Here is a 21,186-nt window from a genome sequence, read left to right on the forward strand (position 1 = left end):
ATTTAACAGAGATCCTGACCTAAAAAATGTAGCAACCATCTTAAAATCACCACACTAATCCGTGTAAATTAATAATCAAAGACCCTTGTTATTTATACATTGTAACAGAGATCCAGACCTCCAAAAAATAGCAACCATCTTAAAATCACCACAATAAGTAGTGAACCATTACTGTGCCATTTTTCACAGGTTTGTTATTTTATGCATATGTTGAGAGTACACCAACTGTGAAGACTAGTCTTTGACAATTACCAATAGTATCCAGTGTCTTTAAAGAATTTGCATACTTTTTGTACAACAAAACACAATGTCAACAGATTTACATTGAACTTGCACCGTTTGCAGACAATGATAGTAAAAAGCTTACCTAAAAATATTACTTGCTGTAGTTTTTGAGAAATTAGTAAAACAATTTCACAAAAATACGTTTTACATGCTTAAATAATTTACGTCTCACTGAAACTGTTACTTGCTTTACTCATTTCTTAAAAACTAGAGCACCTCCGCAAAAAAAAACATTGTAAGGGAAGCTCTTTGCATCATTATCTTCAAGCTGTGTAAGTTCAATGTAAATCTGTGGACATTGTGTTTTGCGTCATACAAAAAGAACCCAGACCCTTTAAAACCGTACAAAACATGAGTTCATGAAACATATCTCCATCTTCACAAAAAATGTACAATGATGATGTGATGGAAAGTACAGCCAGTGTTTGTGTGTGGGAAGCTCATTGGTAACCTTCCAACAAGAAGTCTTTGTGAATTACCAACAAAAATAGTCATTCTAAATACTCAAAATAAGTTTCATACGTATCAGTTTTGAAATGATAACCAGTCTATACCAGCCTTGAAATACGGAAACGCTTGGCGCTAAAGAAGAGTACCACATCTTGACACGGTGTCAGTGCAATCAATACAATGTAGCTCCAGTGAAATGCGGTAGTGGTGTGGTGTGGTATGTACTAGCAACCTGATCAAACCACCAACAGGGACTGACATGTTGTCTACATCGTGAAAATAACACTGCACATGGATTATGCATCCTCTATTCGAACATATTGGGGAGGGGGGGGGTGGCTGTGCACTTTTTTAGTCATAAAAACACAAATAAATTTGCACAAGTCTTATAACACCCATTTGATACAGGCGCTCAAGAGTCACGCTGAACCAAATAGATAAGGATCGACTCTAGTTTGATCTGAATAAATTTCAGTTTCAGACAGGACTAATTGTATTGGTTTGGGAGATAAGGTCATGATGTTTTGAATCAGAACAGGTTGTGCACTTTTAGCACAAACAAACTTGCTAAGCCTAAATCTAACCCAGAGTTCATACAGATTCAAGCTCTGATGTTTTTGATCAGCAGAGTGTGGGTTCAAGTCCCAGTAGTGGTACTGTCCTTGAGCAAGGTACTTTTTGTCCTTCAGATGGGACATTAAGCCGTAGGTCTCATGTACTAGGATTGGTAGTAAAAGAACCCTGGACCCTTATTGTGATAGGGGTGAACCTAGGTGTTTCTGGTTTACATAGCAAGCACCCTTAGTTTGCAGGTTTCCTAAGTTCACTTATGAGACATCCTTGGTTTCTAATTAACAACACCATCAGTTTTACACTTAGTCATTGTTGATTAGCTTTGGATTTAATTTTATCAGCATTGATACTTCACAACTTCACATAAAAAAATCCAAGACAGATGTCAATTAAATTAAAACTTGAGATATCGATCAAACACGACACAAAACAAAACTTTTTGATGCATGATTCGTCGTCGGAAATCACAAAAACTGTAAAAAGCTCTCGACTAAATTGGATTGAGGTTGTTCAACTAACTCGCCGACATAATTTCTAATTAACAACATTAAGTAGGTTGCCTTGGATCACGTCCGATGACCTTCTGAAGTGACCATTTCAATTATCGGATCTGAGATTGTGATCTCAGGAAGTACGAGTGCAAAACCAAGAGCTCCCTGGAGAGTCGCCTTCCGCAGGTACATTTCCCCTCAAACGACTACAGCAAGGGGGCAACTAATCACAGTTGGAAACGTCTGATTATGCTGAATCATACATGTACAACAATCTTGTTATTCAATTACCTAGTTCCCCTGCCGGCAGTGATGACAGAAAAGCTATATTACATCCTTTTCGTCTATTATTTCTGCATGTTTTCATTTTCTCATTAATTTAATCAATTGGTCGGGGTTTTTATCGCTACACGGACTGCTGCCAAGTGGAGACAGACTTCTAAGACTTGTCAGGATTTGGTTTTTGCCGTGAACTTTTTTTGTTGATGTTTTGGTCCCCTGCAATAACAAAGTTGTGACATTTGACCTTCAATTGCCATTGGATTAACAATGGATTGAAATAACCTCCCCATACTCATTCCTACAATGGTCTCTGACAGTTAAAACAAAAATTATGGATCATGGCCACTTCAAGTCAAAAGAGGGCGCCAAGCAACATACATGGATTAAGTTTAGCAAGTACAGCACTTCAGTTTATCAATGAATTGCACATCATAAACGAGACAACTGGGGCCAGTTTCATAAAACATTTCTGCTTACAGAGCGCTTCTTAGCAGAATTCCTATTTTATAGCCATTGCTTACCTTTCTTTTCCCCAACCTGAACTTGTAATACATAGGACGCATACGCTAGGATATGTAAAACAATGTGATACAAGTTATGGGTCAGCGCACGCATGTCCCATAAGAGGGGCCTTGCACTATTTTAGTAGCGGTAATTTGGTGCCTGCTTTATATCTGAAACCCCTTTGTTCTGAGAACCTCCTTCTTCTTCTTCCTTTCTACAGTGCAGCCTCGTGATTGAAGACAGTCGAACTGCCAGAACCCCTACTCTATGCAATAAGTGTGTCTTTTACTTGCGTTGACCTACAGTTTTATGTCCCATCCGAAGGACAAAGTAGTGGTTAAGTGTCTTGCTTAAGGACACAAGTGTTTTGCTTTACTCCGTAATACATGTAACTGTCGTTATTCTTTTATGAGAGTATGGAAATGAATGTATTCTGGGATTGAAAATTGAATTAAAAAAAGTGTCACAACTCCTGAACACACTCCCTTGAACAGGTCAGAGCTCGAGTTTGACGGCGGTGCTCTTAGCCGCTCAGCCACGACACCCCACATTCTCGTCATTTACAAAGTAGGGTTAAGGTAAGGGTTAGGAAAACACACTTGGGGTGTTAGAACATTGAGGTATAGGAACATAGGGGTGTCGCAACATTGGTGTGTAACCCTGTACATGCTTGGTTTAAGTAAGTGAATACAAGAAACTAGTGAAGCAGAAGATACTAAGTACTACATTCATGACCGCTGACTTCCTAGTAAAAAGACATGGCACAAACATGTAGTCAGTTGAGCGAGAAGTTGTCTTCAGCCGACGTCTTCTCGGAAAACTCTGATGGTCGTCTTCCACGTATCCCGGGCCTCCATCAGCGTCCTAAGCTCAGTTGTTTTGTATTGTGTTGCGCCTTCTTCAGCTGATCTATGAATGTTAGTCTCCTCCTGCCCTTGCTCATGTTTCTATCAATGGGTTCCCAAAGAACTAGAGGGCTCACAACTAGCTCTGGATGGCGGACACAGTGGCCAGCCAGCCTCATCCTACGCTCCCTGATCTTGACAGATACTCTTGGTAGGGCATGGAGTGGTAGGTACATGTACATGAAGAGTAGAAATAAAACAGCAATACTATGAAGAAAAACATACCTTTTGCTAGAACTGTGGGCTTTCATACACAATGACAGAGGCACAGAATAAAAGGATACAGGAATGGAATCCATTGACAGCTGAGAGTGCTGTTATTTGCTGGCCATGCGTCAGTTGGAAGGACTTGACCAACTTGTACCGAGAGCTACTCTGGTATCTATTAAACAACAAGGGCAAACAAAATTTAAAATGTTACTCATCAATTCAATTAACTCATCCAATTAATCAAGTCAAGTGTGTGAGTTGAAGTTATGTTTAAAACCATCATACCGTCAAATAATATATGGACCACCTTTATGGTTCTGCCGAAAGCAAAGAACATGCATGTACATTGTACATGTAGTAATTTGCAGTTCGTAGGGAGAGTTTCATTCAGTTCAGTTGGTTGGATCATTCTAAATCGGTATGTTATAAGTATTCCAGCGTGCGCATGGACCAGCCTGTTGGATTGCCAAAAAAAACATATTGTTTGAAGTAATTCCATCTGAAATAAAATCACTTTCGAGAAAACTGTATCTGAAAACCTTAAAGATGCTAATGTCAGATTTTTTGCCCCAAACATTAAAAATTAGAATTTTTTGAGTGAATGGTATTTCAAAGAGTATCACCCGCTCTAATGAAAAAAAGTTTAACTTTTACTTTTAATGGTCAGGAACCATGACAAAAATTTAAAACGTTTCTTATAAAACACATAAGAATTGGTCACGTGATATATTGTCGGGATTCCGACAAACACTAATTTTGAGCACTTTATTTCCCTGCTACTAATAATTGGCGGACTTTTTTGAACAATGGCTCAAATGAAAGCTTGTAACTTTCTCAACCCCCATCAAAATACCTCAACATTTTTGGGTCAAATCGGTCAAAAATCTGACATAGCATCTTTTAAGCAATGCAATCAGCCGAAATCAGTTGTAAACAACCAAAATATGTTTGCGTACCAAATATCATAGATGTTTTTAATTTTTGTTATCCTGACTCTCACAATGGATTAAGACCAAATTTTCACCGGTTTATTATTTCATGTTTGTGGTTGATCCCCAAAACATGAACAGGCTGTTTTATCAGCTCTTCCAATCCAATGTAATGCCTTTGAAATTCAACTCCTCTCCACCCACTGTGGGGCAATATTTTTGCAGTACACTGTTTTGATGTGAACCTTATGTTAATATTCCCTCGTTGGGAAAATTCAGGATGTGCTTATAACGTGGCATGACCAACAAGTAATAGGTCAAATTGTGACCTACATTATGTACTTGTGTTGTACATAACTCCTGTGACTCGGACTCAAAGCACACTGTGATCCAATACAAATCCAGAAATAAAGGAAGACAGACAATGTAAATAATAATATGTCAATAGTAATAATAATAAATAGCATTTATAAAGCGCATTATGACTCACAGATTTCTAAATGCGCCTAAGGGGGTCTCGTCAAAATTATTCCAGGACAGGTATAGTCGGATAACAATTCTCTGATGTCAAGTTTGTGTTGGATTTCCGTCGGAGAGTATTTCTATAAGAGATATGGTTTTACTTCCTGAAAGGCACACAGATCTCCGACATACTACAGACATGCCCTATACCAATGCACCCTAGTGAGTGATGTTGTCCTTTTGATGATAAAATACATCAATTGTACTTTACTGTGTTCTATCCATGCGACGTGTTCCTTTAAAGGCAGTGGACACTGATGGTAATTACTCAAATAAATTGTTGGCATAAAACCTTTCTTGGTGACGAGTAATGGGGAGAGGTTGATGGTATACAACATTGTGAGAAACGGCTCCCTCTGAAGTGCCATACATGTAGTTTTCGAGAAAGAAGTAACTTTCCACGAATTTGATTTTGAGACCTCAGGTTTAGAACTTGAGGTCTCGAAATCAACCATCTAAACGCACACAACTTCGTGTGACAGGGGTGTTTTTTCTTTCATTATTATCTCGCAACTTCGATGACCGATTGAGCTCAAATTTTCACAGGTTTGTTATTTTATGCATATTATGAGATGCACCACCTGTGAAGGCTAGTCTTTGACAATTACCAATAGTGTCCACTGACTTTAATTGTACATGAAGATAAACTTGGTGGCTATTATTAAATGTACTCAATGGCAAAGGGACATGTTTATAGAGCAAGCACTTTCTCTTTCACGATAAGTGTCCGGCATATTTCATGTGCAATGCATAGAATTACATTTTTAAAGACCATGAACACTATTGGTAATTGTCAAAGACCAGTCTTCTCACTTGGTGTATCTCAACATATGCATAAAATAACAAACCTGTGAAAATTTTAGCTCAATTGGTCATCGAAGTTGCAAGATAATAATGAAAGAAAAAAACACCTTGTCACACGAAGTTGTGTGCTTCCAGATGCTTGATTTCGAGACCGCAAATTCTAAATCTGAGGTGTCGAAATCAAATTCGCGGAAACTTACTTCTTCAGAGGGAGCTGTTTCTCACAATGTTTTATACCATCAACCTCTCCCCATTTCTCACTACCAAGTAAGATTTTATGCTAATAATTATTTTGAGTAATTACCATTAACTTAAAAACTGACTTGGTAACGAGCATTGGAGAGCTGTTGATAGTTGGGAAAACGACTCCCACTGAAGTAACGTAGTTTTTGAGAAAGAGGTAATTTCTCACTCAAATAATAAAAGACTTCTAGCTAGAAGTCTTTTATTCCTATCTGGAAGCACACGAATTCGTCCAATAAGGGTGTTGTTTCTCTCATCATTTTCTCGCAACTTTGATGACCTACTGAGTCCAAATTTTCACAGGCTTGTTATTTTATGCTTATGATGGGAGACACCAAGTGAGAAAACAGGTCTTTGACAATAACCAAACGTGGATAGAGAGCACCCATGTTCCAGACAAGCCATTCACAATGACAATACATGGCATAGTCTCCTATCCATCTTCTGTCCAGGGCCCTACATGTATTTCATGGCTCTGCTTATCACCAAATTCAAATTCTGCGCTTATGATCACCATTCTCTGCGCACTGTACAAGTGCAAAATTTCTGCACTAGCTGTGTACACGAAAGATGCCTAGTAATGTGGAGTACACACGCAGACAAGCAAAAATTCCTCGCTAATCCATGCAATATGCTTGATGATACACATGTAGCACAAAATTCCCTGGTTCTGTCAATGCCAATTCGTTGCTTATTTACAGTAAGCAGAGCCATGAACCCTGACTGCATTGTGCTTAACTTAGCATTTACAGTGTATAATAACAATATAATAACAATATTGGAGTCTTATACCGCCCAAGGAGCGGGAACAAAGATAAACACTTTTAAAGACGGGTTTTGAAGTTTATGAATTATGGGACCCATTTATGTGGAACCTAGTGTTTACAAAGTGCTCATCTGAAGGTGCTGCAGCACACTCGGCAGCCACTGCCAGAAACACCGGGCCAGAAATCCCTACTCTAAGCACACTTAGCCACAAGTACAACTGGATTCTTTTTTTGAGCATTCCAAGACATGGAGCCACATTACATCCCATCTGGTGGACGAAGCAATAATGTTTGAGTGTCTTGCTCTCGGACACAAGTATCAAGACGGGGAATGGAAACCCACATTCTGCTGATCAGAAACACCAGAGTTTGAGTTCAGTGGGGGAGACTGCTCGGCCATTGAGCTAACTATCTGCTACCCACTGCGGGACTGCATGGCCTTGGCCATGTTGGCCTGGCACCCCCATGCCTCTCTCCAGGCCAAGTGACTCCGACAGATTGGGATCAATCAGTGATCTTTGATAGCACACTTTTATAAGTTTTGTAGTCTTGCAGGATATTCAGATGTGTATTTCATCAAGCGAAGGATGTGTGCATTACGGGGATGTGTGAATTTAGATGCCTTCAAAGTCAATGAAAAGATGATCTGTTGACACACTGCTAAAGCATATCAAGATGTTCCAGACTATAGATACGTATATCAATTATAGGAGGCAGGGTGAGATAACCCTTGACTGTATCCAAGCTATGTTCCACTTGGCAAAACTTTGGCAAGTATATCGGGGCGACAAGTCATTCACATATTACGGAGGCCGATTGGTACAGGAAAACTGTTTGACTGAATTGTAGATAACAAATTGAATGTATTTATCTGAGGCATTGTTCATCCATAGTACAGGATGTCTTTTAGCCAGGGATCACACCCAAGTTTGTGCTACAACCTGGGAAGCGGCCGCCAGGGGATCATCTTAAGAGGATGCGACTTTCACCCCCTCATTAACCTTCAAGTTTTTTGGGAAATAAATGCACTACTTTTCAATAACTTATTTCACTGGGTAATCGTGTCTTTCTTTTAAACACTACAGAAAGGGTCGTCAGAGACCAATCACTTAACGGGTCCAGACTACTTAGCCAGACAATGGATAAACCCTAGGGGCATGGTTTCTCTAACAGTCAAAAAGAGTCCAAACTGAGGATGGGTATGAGCCAGGGGTCACAATCAAAGAGCAGACCAGCTGACAATTAAAGCTTGACCACAAGTGGGTATCATCCTGGCCTGGGGGTTCAACTTGTGGTGTAGACCTCTTGCACTGGCGTCATACCAGTTTGTTAAGGTGGTTATCTGCCGATTGACTCCAAAAGGAGACTGCTCTGTGTGATGAACGCTTGTTAAAAACTTTAAAGCACTTGTATGGTACTATGTAGTATGCACAAATGCAAGAATTTTGAAGCTATTCTATTTCAAACAGTCAAATGAATGTTTTGACACTGCTACCCTACACTGCATACTGTTATGCTGCTCTCGCACTGTGGCGAATATGCTAGCGAATGTGCCTCTGAATGGAAATATTTGACATCCGCTCAAACTTGCCGTGTATTCGAAACTGTTGGTAACAAATTCGGAACGTTCACAAGTCATTCTCCAGCTCCTTACGAAGATCTGTCAATTTAGGAAACACTTCCTAAATTTAAGCGAATGCTGCAAAGACGGTCATTCGCTGTCCATTTTCGTAAGCATTGGTATGCCATTGGTGACGATGGTAAAGCGTGCGCAAGCGTTGGCAACGTTCGTTAGCTATTCGTAAGGCAATGGTTAAGCGTTGGTAAGCATTGGTAATTATTGGTAAGGGGAGGTCGAGGAGGAACGAGGACGAGAAAATATTCACTGTCCAGTCGAAATTTTTGGGGGAAATCACCGCAGAATTCAAATACTTGCATATTCGCCACAGTGTGAGAGCAGCATTAGACATGTACATGTAGTAAGATCAAAGAAGAAAGAGAGGGGACCAGTTGCTCTATGAATTGGTTCTCTTTTGCAGGCTACCGAACTTGAGCACGCCCGTACAGTGGATTGACCAGTCACTATTTAAATGTGGCATATACTGGCACAAAATAATTAAACGAGTACCAGAGGTTATGAGCGAGCAAAAAAATGGTGTGCCGAGATCGTTCGACCCTGCGATGTTAGACTGGCATCTCTCAAACAATGATACTTGCATTGCAAGTATTGCTTGACATAAAGGGAACCAGACCACAATGGCCACAAAGTGACACTCTCTACTAATAAGGGAATAAAAGTGTAGTGATGAGGTCTTCAACGGCTGTTTAAAACCAGCAGGGTGGTGGCCGTGTGATAATGGCCATTTAAGAACGAGTTTTGTGTGCGGGGAACAATGTTGTGGGCTAACCCAACCCCGCACAATGCTTTCCGAAAACAACCGGTTATTAATAGCTCCAGCTGGTCATTATCAACCGTTTAAACACCCCCACGTGTCGCGCTCTCCACCCATAGGAATAGCGAAGCTGTCTGGGGTATTTATGAATCACCTTTTAATATCGTCCACTGATGAATCCAAATGGTAGGTATACAGGAACAGGGTGCTGCCAGAGATCAGGAGAAGAAACTTATCCATGTAGTAGAACTGGGCAGCTTTGACTTCCTTCAGTAAAACATTACCTCCCTGTAGGGGACGTTGGGGGGTGGAAAGAGATAATAATGTTAGAGACGGAATCTTCACACTATAGAGGTGACGACTGATGGTGTGTTTGACTTGGGGGGGGAGAATGTCTGGCAGGAAGTGGAGGGGGAACACTTTTGCATTTAGGCCGTGAATAAAAACACAATGCTAAACTGGATCATAGTCTTTTTTACATGTTTTATTAATACGATACAGGAAAATTCAGGTTTTTATAAATAGATTTGTATGTAAGTTCGCCTGAAATAAGGCTAGAAGCCATTCTTGGTAAGGGGTTACAAAAAGAAACATTTAAGATGAGAGTAACTTAACGGAGCTGAAGATTGGAATAGACATTTCTCTTTGAAGGAAGGTTACAGAATTGGTAAGCGTCAACAATCGTAAAGATCACATATTTACATAAAACTTACACAGTTCAATGATGATGATTTAGAAAACATCCCTTGAAATATTTTTGTCTGAAATGTCATAATTGATGAGAAATAATAATCTATGTTTCACGTTTTGAGTTAATCGCTCAGTGAGCGTTTTTATTAGTTTTTGTTTTTGCATCGATGTCTTGCAAAATGTGTAATTAGTTTTTCACTACTTTCTCGTGAACCAGATGGCCGATCGATCTCAAACTTCAACAGGTTTGTCAGTTTATGTATATTGTGGATTACATAAGTGCGTATACTGCCGGCAACTGTTTTGTAAGCAAAACCAATTCTGTAATGTTCCTTTAAACAGTCCAGATTGTAAGATAGAGGAAAACATGCATCAGGCAAGGAGTAGGAATAAGATACAGTACTGGGTCTAAAATAGACAAAGAATAAAGTATTTAGAAGATCTGTGAAAAGCTACACTCTGACAGTTGTGCCAAAAAAAAGAAGAGATAAACACTGTGGCCAATACTCCATTTACTCCATTTACAATTTGAAAAATACAATGAAAATCTGCAGCGTGTATTGTCACATTCATAGAAGCTTCCAAAAACACTTTCGAGACAAGAAATGTTTCTGATAAAATAAGAAATGCACACATGTCACGTACTTCTCATTTTTAAAATTGTATTCGCTTACATGGTAAGACCTTTTGGGTTATCAAAAAAAAGGTCTTGAAGTTGTTTTTCATTTCCCGAAGAGAAGCAGAAATTTGTTATGACCTGGACGCCAGCACTTCTTAATGAGGACATCCATCAATTACCAGAGCTTAGTTCAACAGTCATATAAAGTTACCTATTCCAGTTGAAATTCAACACCCCCAGTTCTCGCAGGAGAAAGAAAAATAGCCCTTAGCACTACAGTCCCCTGATCAATCAGGTTTGATCAGAAAGTTAAAGGCACTGGAGTGGCACTGTTGGTAATTACTGAAAATAATGGTAAGCATAAAAACTGACTTGGTAACAAGCAATGAAAAGCTGTTGATAGTATAGAACGTTGTGAGAAATGGCTCCCTTTGAAGTAACAAAGTTTTTGAAAAAGAGGTAATTGCTCACACAAATATTCGAAAATAGTAAACGACTTCAGGCCTGAAGCCTCTTTTAGGCATCTGAAAGCAAAAAAAAAAGTTTTGCATCAAGAGTGTTTTTTCTTGCATAATTCACTTGCAACTTTGAAGTCAAATATTTTACAGATTTGTTATTTTAAGCATGTTGGGATACACCATGTGAGAATACTGGTCTTTGACAATTACCATGATTACCAAAGGTGTCCAGTCCGTTTTAAGGCACTGGACACCTTTGGTTATTGTCAAAGACAAGTCTTCTCACTTGGTGTATCTCAACATATTACACATAAATAAACAAACCTACATGTACATGTATGAAAATTTGAACTCAATTGGTCGTCAAAGTTGCAAGAGAATAATGGAAGAAAAAACACCCTTGTAGCACCAGTTGTGTGCTTACAGATGCCTTACATTCCAGACCTCAGCTGAGGTCTCAAACTTAATTCAAATATTTGAGTGAGAAATTACTTCTTTCTCCAAAACTATGTTACTTCAGAGGGAGTCGTTTCTCACTATGTTTTATACTATCAACAGCTCTCTATTGCTCGTTACCAAGTAAGTTTTTTATGCTTCCAACTATTTTGAGTAATTACCAACAGTGTCCAGTGCCTTTAATGGTGATTGAATAGTTACCTTATTGGCTGTTTTATCTGCACCAGTAGCGCTCATCAGGTCTGTGTGAGTCAGAGTCAGGATAGGCTCAGACGCAGACTTGGACCAGATGCGAGCCGTCTTGTCGTCTGAAGCTGTGAGTAGCCACTGGTTATCGTGGCTCCAGTGAACAGAGTTCACTGCAGCGTTGTGCCCTATACAAGAACACAAATAATGTCAGTTGAATTATGAAAATAAAAGTCTGGTAACACAATGTAGCCAATACACCTGAATTAATCATCAGAATAATCTTGGATGCGCCAGTTTGGTGGTCAATGTCAATGTGTGTTATTCAGAGAAGTGCGCATTGTAGGCGATGTGGCGTTACACGCAAACCTATTGACCACCAACATGGCGAGCGTGGCACCAGTTGCCGCTTGTGACGCGCGTGCAAGGGGTCAATAGGTCATGACATTGTCTGTGATTTGATGAGCGACGTAAGTTAGCGTTAAATAATGTTTGTACTAGTTTATTTGTTCCGGTTGTAAAGCCAAGAACTCTCAGAGAGGCAAAGGACCCAAATGGAGAGAAGACAAGGAACGACATTTCAGTTTTCAATGTTGTGGGAAAACACCAGAGAATTATTTCAGGCAAAACCAATGCAATCAGGCATGTCAGGTAGGGACTGAAAACCCATTCCACCTAGGTGAGATTCGAACTGGGTCCCAGAGGTGGAAGGCGTGGAACGATACCACTACACCAATCTGACTGCCCAGTTGTCTTGTTGCGAGGTTCCACACTTACCTGTGAAACTTGTTCCTTTGCCAGTCAGTGGCATCTTGAACAGTTGGGCCGATCTGTTGGCCAGAGCACACGCCAAATTCTGACCATCACCTAAATGAAACATACAAAAACGAAATTTAAGTTAAGTAAAGGTCAATTAAAGGCATTTTTGGAACTTTTCAATCATAAGTGTAGATGTACATGTATACAATAAAACTCACTTATAAAATTACATTTCAAAAGGTGGATGCTTTTTTGAGATAATGCTGAAAATTCTGAGCGAATATGTCCACGCAGGAAGAATAATCCCAGTTAGGAATAAACAATCAGAGAAACGCTACTGACAGTAACGCTTCTCATACTAAAATTTTGGATTTGGCGATTTAATATTGGATAGGCCCATCCAATATGGATGCTGTATTATTGGACGCTTCACAGCGGGGTTGATGAAGTTCTTGTTGTGTTTATTGTAAATTACACAAATCAAATGACAAGGATCATTGTGCGAGCTTTGTAAAACAAATATAGAGTGCATTTCGTTTATTGGTGCAGAATATAATCACTCACTGAATTTAGTCCTATTTTATTTCACGAGGCGAAACACTCATCTATGTCGAGTGTTTGAATCACAAGGGAAGACAAATAGACTAGAGCGGGATTTGAACCAACAACTTTCAGGTTACTATTTGTCAATATCTTTGCACGTGGGCCCAAGTCAGAAGCCGTACAACTGTTAACTGTCAGGGATCACACCAGAGTTTACGATACAACCTTGAAAGCAGGGTATCGCCTTTAAGGACACTTTTTATTATTAAAATGTTGAATTATTATCAGATATTTTACGAATGTTTAAACCATCTTTAAGAATGTTTTTAAGAATGTTTTTTTTCGTTGCCCTGTTATTCTTTCCAATTGAGATGGCGGAACGGTTTCCTCCCGTGGGGGCATGAATCCAGAAAGTCCTGAGGGGGGGGGGGGGGGGGGTTCCAACCAGCCACATCCCCCCATGGGGACTTTAAACAACCTCCAAACAGGATCCCAATGTCTTCCTTTTTGAAACGCATGATGGAGGACCGTCCCGTTAACTGACGCTTTGTCGTCCTGTCTGGAGCAATGTGACAGCGTGTAACCCAGATTCTCAACTGGTTACAGAGTTGACGTGTGCGACGGATGTACTCCAAAGTGATTGAGGTGGCTGTTGGTGACCCACTTTCACCACGGCCAAATACAATGTACAAGTAAAACAATTTAGTGGGCAAGAGTCCAGAAGATATTCCTGTTGTGGGACCATGATCGAAAGTTACAAGAGCCTGTACAGTATGTCACTTTTATTTGACATGTTTATCTTAAAGGGAAGGTACACGTTTGGTAATTGTCAAAGACCAGTCTTCTCACTTGGTGTATCCCATCATAACCATAAAATAACAAGCCTGTGAAAATTCAGGCTCAATTGGTCATCGAAGTTGCAAGAAAATGATGAAAGAAAAAACACCCTTGTTGGACGAAATTGTGTGCTTTCAGATAAGAACAAAAGACTTCTAGCTAGAAGTCTTTTATTATTTTTATGAGAAATTACCTCTTTCTCAAAAACTACGTTACTTCAGAGGGAGTCGTTTCCCACAATGTTTTATACTATCAACAGCTCTCCAATGCTTGTTACCAAGTCAGTTTAAACAGTAATATTTGTTTTGAGTAATTACCAAACATGTACATTCCCGTTAAGAAGCTTTAGGAGTGGAGAGGTATCCTTTTATATCACAGTCTACTGCATCTAATCCAATGTCTACCGATTTATCTAGCCAGGGTTGAAATAACCACTGGACAATAGACCCTTCCCTTGAATTATGTAAATTGCACATACATGTAGCACCTGCGTACTAGCACATTGGTTGGCAAAATAAGGGAACTTCACGCTATTTTGTACTCGGCTAATGGCTGCGTGACGCATACACGATTGCGCGCCTGCTTAGTGCACAACTTAATGGCGTTTGCCAACCGATGGGTTTGTACGTATGTGTGAATGTAATTCATTTTGATCGTGGGCCAGTAAACACAAAGCTACTCAAGTCCTGCTGTACACCATAACTAGTTTGCACACACAGAAGACACGTTGTTTCATTTTCTTTTCATTTATTCTGGTTTTCAAGCTAAGGACTCTCAGAAAAGTGAACTTAAACAGCTACCTGAGCGGAATGTTTTCAACAGAAACGGTATTTTTACTTGTTTATAATGCACTTGTTCACCATTTTAACGTAATTTTGATATGAGTACACTTCTGAACTTTTCGTAATTATCGAGTAACAAATCAGGCCCCTACCTAACCTAAAGGTTTTTTGAAAAACTAAAAACACTTCTGCCGTTGAGAGCGGGCGTCAAAGGACAATGCCGCTGACGTCATTTGTGGGAGTTTGCTTTGTTATACATCCACGCTGCAACAAAGCGGCTTTATCTACTTATGATGTTTTGAGAGTGATTACGTAACGGGGCTTTTCGCAAATCTCGCAGAAAAGCTCTGGACAAGGGCATACAAAATGATTGTTTTTTTACACAATTGAAACCTATTTATAATCATATGACTCGATTTCCTTATTCATCGAAAACATTTTAAGTGGAATTCAGCAAAGTTCACGACTTGACATTTTCGGACAAGCAGGTCTTTAATAACTGTAATAAACAAAGAACCCCAAGAGGGGAGGACAAGGAAATATTAGAATTTAGATGCAGGAGGAAAACCCCAGAAAATTATACCAGGGAAAACCCACAGTCGGATAGGAATTGATAAACCAATCCAAGTAGGGCCTCCCATCGTGTTTCAAACCAAGGTCCTAGAGGTGGAAGACGAGGAATTAAACCACTACTCCAACCCAACCACTCCTTTCAAAAACAAACAAAAAGGAAAAAGAAGGAGAGGCGGACTAGAAGATGGACAATCAGTGCATGTACGTGCATGTTTTCATCCTTCAGATGGGACGTTGGTCCCATGTGTTGTGTAACGGCCACATAAAAGAACCCAGTGAACTTATCGAAAAAAGAAGGGGTTCGCTTGGGTGTTCCTTGTTTGATTGGCTGCATACTGCCCCACAGCACCTTGTAAACCATTACATGGTGCTATGTAAAAGGAGTACATGTCGTTCTCATACCTCAAATGTAGTCCCACATATCTTGCAGGCAATATACATGTACTGTATGTTGAAGCACCTTGAGCTTCACTGAGTGATGGATATGCGCTATATAAGAAGCCACTAATATCATTAATTTTATTATTTGTGATGAAATGAGCCCAACTTCTTGCAACTCATCTTCCATCGCAGCCTTACATGATTATAAAGACAGCTTCATCATGTATGACACATTGTTGGAATCAAGCCAGCTAATATTCAAGCCAGATCATTCATATGCTTGTTTTTCAAGCCCTTTGAAACTGTGTACATCATTCTGCCTCATAATGCTCTTATCAAACTTGCTCTTTCAAGTCAAAAAAGGTTTAAAACAATATTGACACTAATGTTTGCAAAAATGTCTAGTAAACTAATCAAGTGGATTTTTTTTACAAATTGCAGCCCTGACACAACCATCTGTTTCAAAACTGTCTCCCTACCATTTTGCTTTTGTAATTACTTCACATCTCTATTTACTTTTACTTCTCTTTTGTTTTCATCTCAAAGCGCGTAGAGACTTCTTTTCAGTGATATGCGCTATATAAGAATGGTTCATTATTATTACCATGAGACCTTTTCTTTTGATCAGAACTCAGCCAGGCCTCGTTTGTCCCCTTAGAGTCACGACTTTGAGAAATCTATTTCCCTTCGGAGGTGTTCAGAATGATGCCTTGGACATCGCAGCGTGTCAGCCTGCCTGAAGCAGTGAGTCTACAAAGTCACGCGTTTCACAAGCGTAAAGGCTTGATGATGTTTTGACGGATGTCAGGAGGGGTGGGAGTTTGATGCTAAACGATAAGAGCAGCTGCTAATCTACATCTTCAAGAACGCCTCCAACTGCCTCGAGGAAGGGCATGCTAATCTGGAGGGAGAGAGGGGAGGTGCAGAGGGGGCATCCAGATGGAGCTATCTGAGGACCAACCCCGGGCTCCAATTGGTAAGTATGCCATGGCGAAAAAAAAAAACATTAAACCTGATCGACTAAATTAAGCATTCATGTGTCGTGGGATGCTGAATCAATCAAAAATACCCCAGACGATTGATAGTGATGAGATGTCACCATGACAGGAAATGTTGGTGAGGGGGGGCTTTGGTCATCGGGGGGAGCAAGATCAGTTGCAAGAAAGGGAAGACATGATCTGTCTGATCACGCTCTGCAAAAATGTTTTCATACTTTTCATGTCAAGTTTAAAGGGGAAACACAGCACTCAAAATGTTGATTTCAAACATACATGTAAGAAAGACTGCTCCTTTAAAAAAGCTTGATTTTTGAGGTTATCTGCCCTGTAATGCATTCTTTCAGACAAAAAGATTTTAAGAAATGTTTGGTTGAACAAAGAAAGATTGACTCAAGCAGGGCTTGAACCAGCGGCCTCCAGATTAATGTGCTCTACCAGTGCTCTACCAACTGAGCTATCTAGCCCTATGTTGGCAGTCTCCCTATTCTTTCACTATCTTTGTCCACAGGTGCCAGTCAGAAGCCATAAAACTGGTAACTGCCATATGGAATTGGGTTAAATTATTCTCCGGGTTAGACATTGTAGTGTAAAAACAATCACCAAGTCAGTTTTAATCCGTGTAGAAGACATTTACAAAGATCAAAGGTAGGTAGTTTGAAAAGGGCTCATTTGGCATAAATTTAAAAAAGTTTGGTATTGAAATCAGTTGCCGCCAGTATCTTCTTCTGTCATCTCTGTTAATGCAATTGTAAAAGCTGCACACAAAAAAACAATCACCACCTTGCAGCTTTGTTTGGAGCAGTTGTAAGAAACATAATCTTTGGATAACTATAACACTTCAGGCATCGTAACTCCAAAGAGGATTGGCCTTTATAATATTTGCCCGGTGCTCAGCTCCGGACTTGAGTTTCTGAGACTGATTCACCAGTAAGATTAAATTCCACTGTGACCGGACACACAATTCGTCTTCTTGAACCAGACATCTGACTTTAATTGCTTCTCCTCACCCAGGAGTAAATAGATACATGTGAAGTTAGAGATGATTGCGATAGATTAGGTACAGGCAACAGGTGTTGCAAGTTGGTTGCCAGTGTCATATATACTCCTGAAGGAGTTGAGATAATAACAATAATATAATATCAAAGTCTTGTATAGCACACATACATGTATCTACCAAACAGGGTTCTCAAGGCGCTGAGTATATACAAACTTTCAGAAAGATATATGCTATTGCAGTGATGAATTCTGAGACCAAAGTATTTAGCACCTTCTAAGGGTTTACAAGGTGCTACGGAGCACACAGCAGCCACAGCCAGGAACGCTGGAGCGAACCCCCTTCTCTTTTTCGACAAATGCACTGGGTTCTTTTACATGTGTTACACAACACATGGGACCAACGGCTTTACGTCCCATCCGAAGGATGGGTAATTAACTTTAATACTAGGGATAGTTCAAGTGTGAGGGGTGTCGCTGCTGAGTGGTCTAAGGTGATGGATTCAAGTTGTGTAATTTACAGAGTGTGGGTTTGAATCCTGGCCTGGTCAGTCAGGACACTTGTGTCCTTGAACAAGGCACTTTATAAGAATTGCTTCTCTCCACCTACATTTAGGAGCACAATTGGGTAACGGCTAGAGCGTGGGAGTAAAGTCGTTTAATGCCAATGAAACTGGATAAACACACAGGCCTGGTGAGCCATATTGGTTCTGTGCAGACTTAACTTTTTTTCACGGCTGATTATCCCTGAACATTAGCGAATGATCCCGAGCTATTTGCTCAATTGTCTACCATGTTCTACCAACGATTTTAATGCAATAAGCAACAGGCAATTGTAGCCAGTGGCTTTACACAATTATCACAAACTGCATGTTCACCAATTAAAACAACATAAAACAGTCTCGCATAATAATCACAAAATGTCTGCAGAATGTTTGGCGAGAAAAGAAATAAAAATACAGATCAATGGTATATCAGAATGGGACCCTGCTTTTTTATGGCTTAAGTTACTCATACATGTACTGGTTGAAATTGATCAAATCAGCTTGAATTCCTGCTTTGTTTTGTATGATACTTGTAACATTGTGAAATGGAAATAAATGTTGTAGAATTGAATTGTTGAATAGAATTGAATTGAAAAAGCTTATTGTATGCAATTCCATTTTTGTCTACCACTACACCACGTAACACAGGCACTTGATCAAGACACCTGCGTGTTTATCGTGGAACATACTATTGAGGGAATAACAGTGCGATGACCAGATAAGTAGCTTAATGAACTCGGACCCTGGATTCATTAACGCATAAGGTTAAAGGAACGTTACAGAGTTGGTAAGAAACAAAAATCGTGAAGATCACAGATTTACATAAAACTTACACGGTCTAATGATGATAGTTGAAAACACCCCTTGAAATATTTCTGCCTGAAATGGCATACTTGATGAGAAATAAATAATCTAACTTCGCGTTTGGAGTTTATTGCTCAGTGAGCATTTTATTCATTTTTATTTTGGCATCGATGCAATGCAAAATTTGTAATTGTTTTTTCACTATTCTCTCGTGACCCAGATGGCCGATCGATCTCAAGCTTCTACAGGTTTGTCAGTTTATGTATTGACCCCTTGCACGCGTATCTCATGTGGGTGGGCAGTTAGGTTTACATGTATTAACGCCGCGTCGCCTAAAATGCACACTTTCACTGCAAAACGCGCAGCATAGAGTTAATATAAAAACGCACAGTGAAATTGCCCACCAGTATGGCGCATTCAAGATTTTTCTGCTGATGACGTCAGGTGAAATGGGTCAATATGGTGGATTACATAAAGTGCTTACACTGCCAGCAACTGTTTTGTTCCTTAAATTAAAGGCAGTGGACACTATTGGTCATTACTCGAAATAATTATTAGCATACGTAAACCCTTACTTGGTAACGAGTAATGGGGAGAGGTTGGTAGTATAAAACATTGTGTGAAACGGCTCCCTCTGAAGTGACGTAGTTTTCGAGAAAGAAGTAATTTTTCGCAAATTGGATTTTGAGACCTCAGATTTAGAATTTGAGGTATTGAATTCAAGCATCTAAAAGCACAGAACTTCGTGTGACAAGGTGTTTTTGCTTTCATTATTATCTCGCAACTTCGACGACCAATTGAGTTCAAATTTTCACAGGTTTATTATTTTATGCATATGTTGAGATACACCAAGTGAGAAGGCTGGTATTTGACAATTACCAATAGTGTCCAGGGTCTTTAAAGGCTTACCTGAGAAACAAACAGCATTTATCGGAGTACTTTGTGCTGCTACATCTATCTTTGTTTTGACTGTGTTTGGTGGTACGGCATCCATCGGATATTCTTTCATCAGAGATCTGCATGGACTAAACTTTGTTAAAGGGACACGTTGCCTTGGATCGGGCGAGTTGGTCTATGAAAAGCATTTGAAACCATTTGTTATGAAATCAATGCGGTTAAAAAGATGTTTTAAAAGTAGAATATACTGATCCACACAAACATGGCTCAAAATTGCATGGCTTTCCTTATACATTGTGGACTAACACGACACGCCATTTTGTGGAGTCAAGTTCTTGACTCCATAAAATTGCCAACCATGTTAGTTTGCAAAGTAAAAGGAAAACCCTGCAATTTCGAGGCATATTTGTGTGGATCGTTCGTTATATTCGACTTTTAAAACATCTTTCTACCTGTATTGATTTAATAACAAACGGTTTCAAACACTTTTCAAATGGTTTCAAACGCTTTTCATAGACCAACTCGACCGGTTAAGCTGGTAAAAGTTCTTCAAAATTTTTTTTTTAATAATATTAACAATCACTTGCGTGTCTAAGATTTTGAACAAGACTTTGTTAAGCTCCAACAACCACTGGAGTATCTAAACTCTAAAACCCTAAAGGGAAGGTCATCTTTTGCAGGGATGTGGTATTGTAGGCTGTTGAAAAAAAAACCTGAACTGTGGAGGTAAATTGAGAAAGCTTATACTATGGGCAAAAGCTTTAGGAACATGAAGTCTGCTTTTTTGGTTATAAAAGCCCTATTCTGCAATATGGGGTGTTTTATATGGTTTTCAAGTAAATTTATACTATTTGTAATTTTTTTGACAAACAGATTACTACGTTAAAATTCCTTATCTAAGAATGCGTTGTGTTCTTTCATAGAAAAATACAATCACTAATAATAAAACAAATTCTGCCAACAGGGATGAGAGTCATTGCTCACAAAACAGGCCTTTCCACCTGTACAGTAACACCTGGAGTTATAGATTCCACTGAGCTTTTAGGAACAGTGTTCTCAGCACTAGAGAAATAGATCAAAGAACAGGATTTTTTTATATTATGGAAAAAGTAACGGCTGATTTTATTCACCAGGCTGACTTAAAAAGTCTGAATTCAGATAAAAGTCTGACAAATCTCATCCCTGGCAAGAGTAAGACCTACCTTACTGCACCCGAGCCACCTTTCTCCTTCTTCCCTGCCGAGCTTGTTTTAGTTGTGCTGGTTTTGGGAGAAAACATCGTGGCCCTGGAATAAAAACAAAAAAAT

General features: G+C 39.5%; 1 protein-coding gene across 1 annotated transcript in view; it reads right to left on the bottom strand.

Annotated features, from left to right (window-relative positions):
* Positions 1-21,186, bottom strand: part of LOC117290417 (WD repeat-containing protein 27-like) — a 55,576-nt gene that overhangs the window by 16,413 nt on the left and 17,977 nt on the right. The window contains exons 14-19 of the mRNA XM_033771856.1: positions 21,082-21,165; positions 19,892-19,998; positions 12,545-12,634; positions 11,783-11,955; positions 9,513-9,646; positions 3,775-3,872 (exon numbers count right to left, since the gene is read on the bottom strand). Of these exons, the coding sequence (XP_033627747.1) occupies positions 3,775-3,872; positions 9,513-9,646; positions 11,783-11,955; positions 12,545-12,634; positions 19,892-19,998; positions 21,082-21,165 (686 nt within the window). The remainder of the gene's footprint in view (positions 1-3,774; positions 3,873-9,512; positions 9,647-11,782; positions 11,956-12,544; positions 12,635-19,891; positions 19,999-21,081; positions 21,166-21,186) is intronic.

The sequence above is a fragment of the Asterias rubens genome, chromosome 1, assembly GCF_902459465.1.
Source record: "Asterias rubens chromosome 1, eAstRub1.3, whole genome shotgun sequence".
Lineage (NCBI taxonomy): Eukaryota > Metazoa > Echinodermata > Asteroidea > Forcipulatida > Asteriidae > Asterias > Asterias rubens.